At 37.4% G+C, this 13,720-nt stretch overlaps 1 protein-coding gene across 1 annotated transcript in view; it reads left to right on the top strand.

The window, feature by feature from the left end:
* The window catches only part of SLC4A10 (solute carrier family 4, sodium bicarbonate transporter, member 10), a 125,704-nt gene that overhangs the window by 23,141 nt on the left and 88,843 nt on the right, over nt 1-13,720 (top strand). The window contains exon 2 of the mRNA XM_009325384.1: nt 2,628-2,709. Coding sequence (XP_009323659.1) covers nt 2,628-2,709 — 82 coding nt within the window. The remainder of the gene's footprint in view (nt 1-2,627; nt 2,710-13,720) is intronic.

A 13,720-nucleotide genomic window follows, 5' to 3' on the forward strand; every position in this document is an offset into this window, starting at 1 on the left:
AGTGGATTCATAGCTTTGAGGATGTTAGTGTGGAGGTTGGTGGCTGCTTGGTACATTAAAAGTCATCCAGAGCATGAATTCTGTCTTCCATGACTGTCTTATGGTTAGTCTTTCCTTATACCTTCAGCTTCAAACTCTCATTTATTGCAACACTTACAAATAATAATTTCATAGTTTTCCTGACATGTTGCTAAAAAGCAGAGCATTACCAACTGAAATGAAGTTTCTAGTCTCTAGTCATCATGGGAAAGTGGAGCAGATCTGCCACTATTTTTACTTGTATTGTGATAGCGCTTACCTCCAAATGAGATTAAGACCTAATTGCACTAAACTACTAGTGAGCCCTTCCCTCCCTTCTCCCCTCCTCCAAGGAAGCAGTACAGGAATCAGAAATTTCTTCTAGACTAAATGCAGTGTGACTCTTGTACTGGCAAATGCAAGGTGGCTTTCATACCGCTCCCTGGGAAGTGAGAGTGTACAGTGCAAGGCCTGTTTAATTGGACTTTGCTCAGAGTTTGACAAGTGAATTGGCAACAACACAATACTCCCAATTAAGCTGTTTTTCCCTGTAAAATTAATGGAATAAACCCACTTCTGAGAATAAGGCAAGGCTGAGACTTGCTGTGACATTACAGGAAGAGGAGGCAGGGAAGAAGAAGATTGCCAGAAGCTGAAAATTGAGCACATGGGAAAGGAGAAGTCAAAGTGTATGAGCATATTTTGATAAATATTAATGAATTAATTTGTATTTAGTTTACTTAGCTGATCTGTAAAGGCTTTAAACTGTCCAGCAATTTAATATTTTCCCCATTGTAGAATTTCCCCTAACATTGCTTTCATAAGACCTTTTCAGGATCAGTAAAATACTGATGGCTATGTCTTATGCTAGAATAGCACTACTTCTGATGTGGCTGTAACACTTGGCCTTTGGCATCCTGCCTAACCATTCACCCAGGGGCATGGCATCATGCCAGCATGACAAACATGCCCGGTTATGTATAACTGCTTAAAATAATGGATTCATTTTACCTAAGATCAAATGGTTTGTACGAAATCAGACTGCCCTGGTACATCTTAATAGATTATTAGCTAATTCGAAATTATTAAAAGACAAAACAGTTTCAATAGAAGGCCTTTTCTCATTGTCAGATTTTAGTTACATACTATTATCTGTGGGAAAGCTCTAATAAAGACACTGTAACGCTCTCAGTCTCTCTTTAACAGCCCAGATGCTTGGTGCTGACATGTCCCTAGGATTTTTCTATATAAGATAGCTACAGCATGACAGCTATTTTTAAAAAAGAGGAGCCTGAAACAAAAACCTCTATCCAGAATGCACGACATCCAGCTCTAGATGTGAATCTTTTTGCCTGGGGCATCTGCTCTTTAAGGAGAGGTGCTCATGTAGTTTAATTTCTTGTTATATTCTATTGCATTCTATATATAGATATATAGTTAGCATATAACACTGATATTCAAATCCCCTTGCTTCAGACTTCCATTAAGATACCAATTTTATATATTGAAATCAAACAGTTCTAGTGCTAATATCACTTACTAAAACCCTTCCACTAATGACAAGTAAATACATATTCATTATATATTAATTGATGTTTTTGTATAATTGATCTTTTCTTGTTCATCATCATTTACTGGAAACCACTCTATATCATGTTGTGAAATATAGGCTGTATTTAGCAACTGTTTTTTTTACAATTGGTGATGTCAAACTCATAGTGAAGCCAATATTTGTTTTAGCACAGCATCCAGTGCCCTTGTTGCTGAACTCCCAAAAGATTTCTCTACTTAGGGAAATGTGATTTTTTCTTTCATGTCAGAAGTGACCAAAATCACTAATTTCTGTAGCTTTTTTAGCCTGAGCACATTACACTAATTCATCACATAGTACATTTACAGTGCAGTAGAGAATACAGTTAAAATGCATGTATGACTACAGTAGAAAATTAAACATGAAATACATGTTCCTGAGGAAGAACAGCTTTTCTGTGTTCTGCTATTAGTGTGTGCTATCTGCCTTTATTGTAATTACAGCTTGGTGTTTGTAAAGAAAAGCAAAAGCTTTGCAATTCACCAGTAAGTGAAACCAGTTGTTTTCATGGTATTAAAGTCTTCTTTCTTGTCATATTGTCACTGAGTATCATTCTCTAGCTTTGCCAAAGTATAGGTAGTGTTAGTGCTAATAATTCGGGAATTCGGCATGTAGCTCAGTATCCTGGTCTAAAGACAGAAGTACATGTGCAGTCCCTTTCTTCAAGAGTACAAGAATAAAGCTGCCTCAACCAGACGTTTCTTCTCTCATCTCTTTTATTGTCCTATTGACTAATGTTTTTCTTAGTTCCCAGTAACCAGTGTTTACTCATCATCTTGCACGTCTTAACAGGAGAGCTTCTTCATATCAAAGTTAGCTGTAATCATACCTCAATAAAAACTGATGCATAAGGAATAGATTTTAATAAGAAAAAGTAAATTCTTAAAAACTTTTTTGTTCCTGAGTAGGAAGAGTAAATAGATAAATATTAAAAGCATCTTTGTTTCATAGTGTTGTACAATCTTGCCAGTAGTTTCAAATGAGAAGCAGCTTACCTGTCCTTTTTTCTGTTTTACAGAGAAATGATGAAGAGGCTGTTGTGGATAGAGGTGGAACTCGCTCCATTCTCAAAACACATTTTGAAAAGGAAGATCTAGAAGGTGAGAGATTATTTTTCTGTGCATTACATTGTCTCTTTCTTCTGAAAGTACTGAAATACAATTCCAATGTGTAAACACTGATTTGAGCAGGGATGCAAAAGTGAACAAGAGAGTAGAATCTCATAATGTATTTTAAAAAGAGAAATATTACTCATTTCTCACAGCGGTGCTCAGATACAGATCACGGTGGAAGGAGTTTGCTAGTTTTCAGTGATCTATAATCAAGTCCTGTAAACACGCATGTATGACTTTAGAGAAGTCTTTCTACCTTTAAGTTTCCAAGTACGTAAATGCAAGCAGGACCGATGATTTAGTACTTATAATGGCTTCTACACTTGCTTTACAATCCTCATGTAGTTGCCTAGCCACATCTTCAGCTGAACAAAAACGTTCTGGAGTGTCACAGGTTGGACAGATACTTGATAATATACAGCGCAGAAACCACCTAACATCACCATGTAGAAGAAAGTGAGAAGCTGTGAGAACTGTCTTATGATATTGGGCTAATAATTCAGATAGTCTCTGAAGGAGTCGCATTTCAGTTTGTTCAGTGGATCCCAAACTTATTCTGGTTACTACTGTACTTAAACTCTTGTACTGAGGTGTGTGACCCCCAAAGTCATAATTATTGGATGAAACTGAATTTCTATTGCACATGATATCCCATCTCTGAGACTGGAACTTGCTCATTGTAATTGTTAGCTTCTTGTGGTGGGACATGGAAGGTTCTTGTCTTTGTCATACGGAGCCACAGGAACTAGCCAAAAAGAAATACTAAGATCTGGGGTGTATTTCAACATCCTACATCTGAAAAGTTACCTGCCTCAGGTCTAAAGAGAGGTATCTCCATCTGTGCATGAACCTGAACTTTCTAAATGCCTACTCTTCATCATAATTTTTTTTCCATTTCTCTCTGGCTGTATGAATTTTGTGTTCTCTGCTGCATGATGGCCATATTGATGATTTCATGTGAATGTCAACATGATATACAGAAACTCCCTGTTACTGCTTCCCTCAGCAGTGCCTCAAAAAGCAGACATGGCTGCATTTTGAAAGGAGCCTGGCTGTGTTAGTCTGTATGAGGTAGTCTCTCACAGAAGAATGTAAAATGTCACACAGTGTAGCATGTATGAGGTAGGTAGCTCTCTGCTCAGTCTGGGGCAAGTCTGAGCCCATGCAAGGGTAGATCTCAGGTAAGATGTTTCTAGGGTGGCATGTAGGGTTTTTGTGTCTCCAGGGGTAAGTGGCTGCCAGTAGATCAGGCTGGCAATGACAATTTTGTACTTAGGCACCCCCCCCCCCCCCCTCCTTTTTTTTTTTTTCTTTCTCTTTTTTGTTTCTTTTTTATTTTTCTTCTACTTAGTCTTCTGTAGTCTTCAGTCCCTTGATCACATCCTTGGACAAAGTGAAACCGTTGTATCTGGTGTCCTTAGAGAAACACCTGGTAGAAGAATGGGGGCTCCCTGCTTTCCCTTCCCCATGATTCTGACTCACAGAGTTTTTTGTGGGGTGAAGCTACCCAAAAAAATGTCCTTTTGTTGATTCATTTTACTGATGATGGTAAGGTGGCATTTTAAAAACAGACAACTTCCTGGAGAATGACATCTTTAAGCTCAGTCACATGGGTAGACTCAAGTGTTAAGGCAATCAGAATTACTATGATGTTCCACATGTGACTACATGGAACCTAAAGCCTCATCTCAAAATGTGTGTAATTTAAAAACTGTATTTAATTACTATTTTTCCCCACCATCCTATATGTGTAGAGTTGCTCCTGTGAAATAGCAGTGAAAATTTTCTTTCAAAATCTGCTCCTAGGATGTTATCAATAGAAATCGGAACATGACAGTGATAACCCCCAATCTTTCCATCAATTTAAATTGTTTACAACACTGAAAAATTCTGTAGTTAGCCAATGAGTCTGCTTTTCTTTAAAATCACGCTACTTCATAATGTTCTAACACAACAATTATTCAGTGTAGAGTCCTTGATAATTCAGTTAGCTTTCTCAGATAAATTTCATGTCCACTCTAAGATCAGATCAGTGTGTCTTTAAATATATGAGCACTGCATCCAGAAATACCAAGTGACATAAAAAGATTTGAAGGGATTGTAGATTTTAATATCCAGTTGCTGTTAATAGCATGTCCATTTGTTTCGCAGCACATCTAGGCACTTTTGCATCTGGAAGCAGTGGATGGGACTCACAAACGTCACTGTCTTATTCTTATCCAATATACATTGTGTTGGGTTTTGCTGAAAACTTACCTTTTTCCTAATGACATAACAACTATAAAATAAGAAATTATATAATCAGGTGCTAATTGCATAGCTTAGTAAAAATCATATAATTGATTAATATGTATCATGTAATTAGCTCTTTGACAGACATTTAATTGGGTTTATGTTTTAAAAATGTAAATAGCTAGTTACTGAATATTCTAGCAAAGACTAGTTTTGACAGGGATAACGTTTCAATAGCACCATATCAGCAACATTTCAAAAACTGCAATTCATATGAAGAACTAAAGGTTGTTTAAATCTGAAAATCAGTATTCAATTTCTTCTGAATAAATCTTAAAATTATAAGTGTTTTGCTATTTTTTAATTTTAGACTGTCAGCATTCAAATGTCAGAAATACTGATTTAAATGTGTACTAAAATTTCCATCTGAAATTTCTTGGCCCAGCGAATACTTGCATTTGCATATTTTGGGGCAGCCATTGTGCAAATATATTGCAAGTACTTATCTTGCTGAAAGCATGAAAATATCATGGTGATTAATGCTGCCTGGAAAAACATCCACAAGACCAGAATTTTGCCTCAGTCTCTCTAGATCAGTGTTTTCCTTCCCTGAGCAGTATAGTAAAAATTTGGGGACATAGGACAGGAACTGCAGTACTTATGAGGACAGAAGAGACGTGGTGCTCGTCTTAGTGCCAGTAATGATACTTGCAATGTGTACTTCAAACTGTATCTTTTTACTTAAGCTTTGTAGTGCTTCAGGGGTGGATTGTTTGCAGAGCTTTGGCACTCAGATTTTCAGCATGAATGATTTTTCCACGTAATTCATTTTTCCTGAGTTGTAATGTCAAGATCAGTCACTAGTACCGAACAGGTCATTTGTCTGACTGTTGGATTAATGAAAGGACAGAGAAAACATTTCTAAAAACAAAACAAGAAGCCTGTCTCCCCTGGTTATAATAACATATTTTGCATGTTATCTTTCAATGTGTGTACAGACAAAATTCCTACTCAAAATAAATATGCTTTTATTTTTATCAGTCGTAGAATTCCTAAATGAGAATTGGACACTGATTCTGGATACTAAAGTGCTTAATTGCAAAAGGACAGGTTGTACATGTACCTGTACTGGGAGCAGGTAGGCAAGTTTTCATAAACAGATGTGCACATCAACAAACAGTTGCACTCAGACAGCTTACTCCCGGTTGTTGTCTCTGGCTGTCTGCCATTGCTTCAATGCATGTTCAGTAGTAACAGTTTTCTGATGAAATGGATATACCTACTTTATCTCTCCTAGATTAAAAACATTTGGATGTGTCTGGAGATCTCAGATTCTCTCAGATCACGTGCTGAGACCTTTGGACTATACAGATATGCAAGAGGATTGGCACTAAGTGCACTCTAAGGTCTTTTGCTTATGCCCACCATATCAGCTGAGAGTGAAAATGACTATTCCATGCCTGTCCTTGCTAGAGGTGGTCAGCTGCAGATCCTGGATTTTTGTGGCAGGATTTCAGAACCGCTGTGGGTATTACTGTGGCCTGGTTTGAGAAGCAGCTTCGATAGGGAGATGGCTGGAGATGGGATTGTTAGGTGGAGGCCCAGGCATGTATCAGGGATGAATTCTGGTTCTGTTGGAGGAAGTTGCAAAATGAACCTTGATTCAGAGAAGTCAAGATTTTGCTTAAGCTTTTTACATTTCATACATTTTATCTGCCTAAGTGGTGTGGGAAAAATTTGTCTCATGGGAAATCAAGTTTGCCGTCTTTCATGTCTCTCAGGACACATAAAACACCATATCCAATATATAAATCACTGTACATCAGAATACGCATTCTGACGCTTTTGACAGACTTTAGATTAAGTGGACTGATTACTGAAAGTCACAAAAGACTTCAAGCTAAATTAGGAAATAAACATCACTAGTACAACACTGAATATGATGCAGAAGCTGAGGATTTAAACTTAATAAACCAAAAAGTAATTTGAAATGTTAGTGTGCTTGTAGAGATGTTTTGTATTTAACAACCTGCATGAAGCTTAATTTTGATAGTAAGTGTCCTGCCGACCAAAAAAAGAGACATCCCAGGGTATTTAATCATTCTCCTTTAAAAATGGTTATTTTAGTTATTATTTCTTTTTAGATTTGTTCTAGCTTGTGACAGTAATTTAAAAATTATTTTCATTAAATTTTGATTATATACAGTTAGGGTTAATATATGAAAAACTACTGCGATTGAACTCTAATCTCCATATATTATTTGGAGATCTGAGTGGCTCCAGATATTGAAGTAGGCTTTTATTCTCAGAGACTGGACATTTTTTATAGAAATAACATAATAGTGGACTTGTCTGCCACTGACATTATTTACCTGAAAATTAATAGGACCTAGCAGCTCACAGGACTGAAAAAACATAAATCTTATTAACCCGCTGGCCTTGATTCAGCCTTGCCCCCATGTAGAAGCAAGTCAGCTACTAATTCTGCTTGGCCAGACAGGAACATCGACCAAGGTCTCCCCTCCCTTTGGCTGCCAGGACACTACAGCTTATTGCAAATAATTTGTTACCCCATCAGTACAGATCCCCTGCTCCAAGCTTCCTTGCTTCTGCTTCCCTTGGGTGCCCTGTTCATCCTGATGTTCACTCTGACCTACCTCATGCTCCTTGCAGCAATGTTCGTTAGACTTAGAGGGGCAGAATATAAGTTGTGGAAGTAAAGAGTTGGAGAGAGATTCAAGTTAGTCTATGCCTGTGATGTCGGATGAGGTTGTATAGCTGTAGGTCTCTACGAAAAGGTCTCTTAAAAAGAACTATTTTAGCTTTACAAGCACAGAATTGTTTCATTTTGTTGCCTACCAGGTATTACATGCTCTAGGTTGTTCCATTTGTCATTTCTAAGGCACATCTTTCTGTAGTGCCTCTCATCTAGTTTTGTCTCCTTTTTCCTGTGTCTCTCAATACTCCTTGAGATCTCACTTACTTTGCTCCTGAGCTGTGCTTGCACTCTTGCCTTGGCAATTGCCTGGTTTGGTCCCTTTGCATGGGTCTCTTGAGCCTTCCCAGGTGTTCCCATGTCTGTGGGAAGGTGTTTCCCCTTGAAGATTCATGAATAACTCTGCAGGGCATTTTCACAAAATCTCTTTGAAAGTTCACATGAAGAATAATGAAATAATGAAAGCAAACAAGTTATCACATAGTGTTGGCTGAATGCCACAGTCTTTTGTTGATCATAAGCTTTGGGTTTTGAAGTTTGACTTTGCTCTGAGCTTCACTGACAAGAAACCTTTTTGATATTTGTGGGGACTAATATTTCCAAATATTTCACCTTATGAAATTCTGATAAATGAAATTGGCATAAACCAACTTGCCATTGTTGGTGAAAGCCGCAAAATTGCAGCATCAGAAGACAGAAACATTCAGTTTTTACCATACAGTTGTACTAGTACTGAGTTTGCTTTTTTTTTTTTTGCTTGTTGCTAATTTAGAAATATAGGTCAAATTCTTCCCTCCGATAACCACAGTTTCACTTTCCGTCAGTATGTCTGAGAGGGTCCTTTTACATTCGGTGTCTGCTTACTTTTATTTTCTGTTGTCTGGCGAGGTCTGAGACCTGATCTTGTGATAGGAATGCGCACACACCACCTCTGGACTGCTCTGGAGCAACGTAGGGAAACAGGGAATGAATATAAGTGCAGTTACAAAGACTTTTTAGCCCAGCCACAACCTGGAACAATGTTTTGTTAAAAGGAGAGATTTGTTGGGAGGGCAGTGATTGATTTGGGCTCTTTAAAAGTCCTTAACTTTAATGACTTCAGTGAGATGCTCTTATCTTCCGTATTCAATATGTCCTTAATGCTTTCTTGGGCCAGGGATATTGTTTTAATTTTTTTCCTATATAATTTCTGTTGTACTTTAACCTAGAGCATAAGTTACATGTATGATCTAAAAGATTTGTGAAGGCTTTCTTGTCAGTTCCTCCAAATTACAGTGTGGCAAAAAGGTGAAAAATGTTCCTTGAGCAAACCATAACCACAAACAGCAATGTCAACTGTTGGTTTAGGAAGCATTGTTTTTGTTCTTTCTGCTTTCTCTTTAGCTCTGCCTTCCTGCTGCACTACAATGATGAATCATGAGTCATGTGCTCTCTACTCCTACACAATTCACCATAATCACTTCTTCTATAAGGAAAAAGGCAATTTTTTTTAACTCTACATGGACTGCTGGTTTTCTGTCTCTACCTCACTGTTCATTTTTGAGAGGAGGGAAAATTGCATTTGGTTCAGCTCTAGCTGGCAATGCATAAAAGAGGCTTCAAGGCACTGAGTGTTTTCTAGAGGAGGGAGAAACCCCTCCAGTCCTGCTGAGGTCAGCAGCCATTTGAGACTTGGCTCGAACCGCTGGCAAAATACTCTGTCTCAAGGCATCTTGACTTGGCAGTGTGTTTCTTTAGTAGGTCACAGAAGCCTGCCTTTGCTCTTTTGGAGATGTTTCAAGACCCATCTGTTCCCTTATCTGCCCCCATCCGTCATGCCCATGAGCAGGGATTTGAAAGCCTTGGTCTCAGCAGGTGCCTAAGGCAGATTCGGATCATTCCGGGTGTCAGGCAGCACAGGCAGATGTACCATGAGCACCTTGCGCTCACGGATGTTCAGATCCAGGACAGTGATTTTTTATGCAATAGGCACCAACTGGGTTGGTTCACTAAGGAGCTCTTAAAGTACCCGCTTGAGTCCCACATGCCTGGTGTAACATGGAGGTCTGTGGAGCCTCTACTGATGGGGAAGTGGAGAGGTGAACGTGCTTCATATGTGTGTTCTTCCTACCAAATGAGTGTGTGTTTTCTGTGTTAAAATTGTGTTTGGAAGGAGAATGGGAGGCACTGGGGCAAAAATGTCTGTACTCTTGGCATTCCATTAAAAAGATCTTAGTTTGTCTAAATTAAGGGAAACATTTACAATTCCTTTCTCTCCATATCCATTTTCCCTTGCAATGTCACATCCATTCAGACAATTGTAATGGGATTTCCAGAAGTTCCTAAGTTAAGTCATCAAGCACCATAAATTATAATGGGATATATGTTTTCAAAGCTTTAGAAATCCCACTACATTTCTTTGCCTTTCCATTTATTTAATGAATAAGATAGGTAGCTAGGACAAGCTGCTGTTTTAAAGACCCAGAATGCCAGGTTCTGAAAACCATTTTTAGATGTTACACCTGTCATTTTCAAGGGCTGTGCAGAAAATATTTGCTTTTCTGAGGTTGCCTTTTTAGATGGTTAATTTGCTGTTGGGTTCTTAAAATAAAATTTAGGTGTAAGGAAGAATTTCTTCTTTGGAATACAGTAACCCCAAACAACCCTTGTACTTAGATTTTATTCTGAGAAATGTCTCTGCAAGATGTATTCATATTAATAATATATATTTCATATAAGTCTTTTCTAGGACAAAGAATTCATACCTCCACAAAGTGGAGATATTTACAGCACAACACACATTTCCTTCAAAAGTTTAGGGGAAATCCTGATTTTTACATGTGCTTATATGTACTTTCATCTGCCTGAAAATTAAATACAATTAACAGGATCCCTTTTAAATCTTTTATAATGTAATTTGGATTTATTAATGTAATCCTGTAAAAATTAAAAAGAACACTTTATAACAAGGGTCATTATTTCTTTAATCCCTAAAATATTTTTACTTAAGGAGTGTTTTAATGCTTCAAAGGTAAACCACAAGAAGCCAAAGCCTCTTATGCTATAAATGCATAGATTTAAACTAACTTTATTTTCTGGGTTTTGTTTCCCAGCCATGTGCAATTTGATTAAGAATAGTCTTTTTTTAAAAACGGTATTTTAACAATTTAACAGTGGACTTGTAGCATTGTATAAAGGTGACGTTGCGGAGCAGAGCAATTCAGTGTATTGCATTTCTTTAATAAGCTTTCAGGTTGTAAGTAATCTTTGTATATTAATGTATTTTCTCAGAGGTTCAGTTTCCAAAAATGATTCGCTCCTAAATCCTAATACTGAAAATATTTATGCATGTGCTTATGTTTAGCTTTCCTAGTGGCACATCTGGAACAAATCAACATTTTAGTTCAGAGTGTGTTTTTGCAGGAGCAAAATCATAGTCTTTCCATGATAAAACTCTATTGATGTTAATGTAAGGTTAGTTGAAAAAGCTCAGGAAGACCACATAAATCCTATGGGTCACTGATATCTAAATTAATTCCAATTTTTAAAATTATAACATAAATTAAACATAACATAAACCATGGAGAGGAATAAACCTCTCTCAGCATAGGAATTCTTTCATTTATTTTGAAGTAAGAATTAGCAGGAGAAATCCTTTTTGATCTATTAGATGTACATTTTTTTCTGAGAAAGGACGATAGGCCAAACTCTTCAGTGTGTCCAGAACCACCAATCTGCATGTGTGCGCCTGAGCGCATTTTATCTGTATATGTTTCATGGACCTGATTACGTGTGGCTATCTGTGCATGTATGCACAAAATATCTTACAACGTATCCACCATAGTCCTTGGCTGAGAGGTACAGAATAAAGAAATGTTTTAAGTATGATTTTTTCCATTACAGGGCAGTTCCTCGGAAGAGGGGAGAAGCAAACCAAACTGACTGACTAAACATAGTAATAATAAATTAAACTGTAATTGACCACTTCAGCTGTTAACATTTTTTGCAAGAAAACACAACCATTGGAAAAATACAATTGAAAAAAACTGTTCGGTAAACATGGAACAAAACGTAGAACATTAATCCATTTGTAGATTTTTGACTAACAACTTTAGCCCTTTCTCAGGTGATGGGACTGTACAGCACATGGTGCACAGTGCAAGTGATAACACTGTGCAAAAGTGATTCCCAGCATGGTATTTTTGAAGACTTGGCTTTAAAGAGTTATAAATCCATTGTTTGTTATGCCCACCTCTTAAAACCGTGAGTAAATTCTGTGTGAGAATGATCGTTAGGTTGTACCTGATGTCGACAGTATGTGTACCTTGATGTAACTTAGAGTTGTTACTATTTCCCATACTTCAGTGCCTTTGTAGCCTTGCCAAAAGAATGAGAAATTATGATCTAATTGAGCGAGGCACTGTGCAAACATACAGCAGAGCAGAATTATTTTATAATATTTAAGCAATACTCAGGCATTCTTAGATGGCATCCTCATGAAGTAAATAATGAAACACACAGAAAACCTCTTAAAGATAAGTGAAAGAAATGCCCTTACACAATTAATTATAAACTATAAGGAACAAATCTGAATCCTATTGGATATCCTGCAATTGACTTCAGCCAAACTGAAATTATACATGTTCTTTCTTTGGAAAATTTAGTCAGTTTAACTGAGATCTTACAGTAAATATAGGTGCTGAAGGTAGAAAAATGTCTGTAGTTTTTTGCATTTTTGGGGAGGAAATGTACTTCCATTGGTGTCGCTTGGGATTTTACCATTGATGTCAGTGATGTTCAGGAGCTGTCTGCAAGCTGTATTCGTGTTATGCTGGGTCAAAAATCTTCTAATAACTGCTTTTGTGCTCATAATGATACAGTTTAGCGGATTCTTGGGACTTGCTTATGGCAACAGGAATAAAAGCAAATCCTCTTCAGATCCTCTTGAAATGCAGAAATTTTGGTAAAAAGTTGTTTTGGAAAAATACTGGTTTTAGAATTGTGGCTTAAAGGTTCATTTGGTATTTCTGTTAGAAGTTTTATATTAAGCAGAGTTCTTGTTTATTCTCATCTTCAAATTGTTCTCGCATTCAAATAATGTGAGTCTTCAGGGGAAAAAAAAAAATCTGTTGAAGAATGTCATTGGAACAGGTGTGAATGTTCCTCTCCAGAGTAAGGCAGCAAGAAATTGTCTGTCAGAGGAAGCATGGTGTTTCTGCCCTGCTCTGTCCTGGAGACTGCAGGGGGGCCTCATGGTTGGCATTGCGGGCTTGGGAAATTTACAGAGCTCACTGGAAACTCTTCTTTAGTAATGTCTCAGTCAACTTGTACAGGAAAAAGTACCTTACGTTCTGGGCACTAGTTTATAATCTACCATCAAAAGGTTACTTGAAGTAAGGTCATTTTACTCATCAGATTTCTTCTATCTTTCCTCTTTTTTTCCCCCTGCTTCTATCATTCACTGTCATTTTGTCAGCGGTTTAGAATTCATTAATTTTTCTTTTGTTCCCAGCTGGTCTTTTTTTGCTCCACAGTTGTGCTTTTTTAATAAACCAGAACTTCTTAACTCTTTATTCAGATTTTTTACTTTTGCTTTTTGCTCTGTCATTTTTCTATAGAAAACTATTCCTTTTCCCCTGTCAATTTCTTTTTTTTCCTCTTATTTGCCTGAACCTTGTTACAAGGAACTAGATTCCTCTCTATGTTTATTGAAATTATGCCTTGGTGGAACTCTGTCGGCCTCAGTAGGTTCACACAGAAGGAATAAAATCCATTTTGCTTTTTCCTGGTTATCCATTTCAGTTTCCAGGTTCCTGTTTTCTTTTCAGTGTGAACTGATTCTATCTGCATAGGGAAAATTGTTGTATTCAGACAGACATGAATGTTGTGGCATTTTAGGGCCTGTTTCCCAGTTTATTGAATAAAGAACAGTCTGGACTCAAGTCCTGCATTCGGCCCTGGAAATCAATTGAAGTGTGAACCTGAATCTGCATTTCCTGATGCACGTACAACCTGAGCATCGAAGTGGCACAAAACTAGGATAAGCATGCCCACTTCTATCACAAAGCAGCA

The sequence above is a fragment of the Pygoscelis adeliae genome, unplaced genomic scaffold, assembly GCF_000699105.1.
Source record: "Pygoscelis adeliae isolate BGI_AS28 unplaced genomic scaffold, ASM69910v1 Scaffold106, whole genome shotgun sequence".
NCBI classification, from domain to species: domain Eukaryota; kingdom Metazoa; phylum Chordata; class Aves; order Sphenisciformes; family Spheniscidae; genus Pygoscelis; species Pygoscelis adeliae.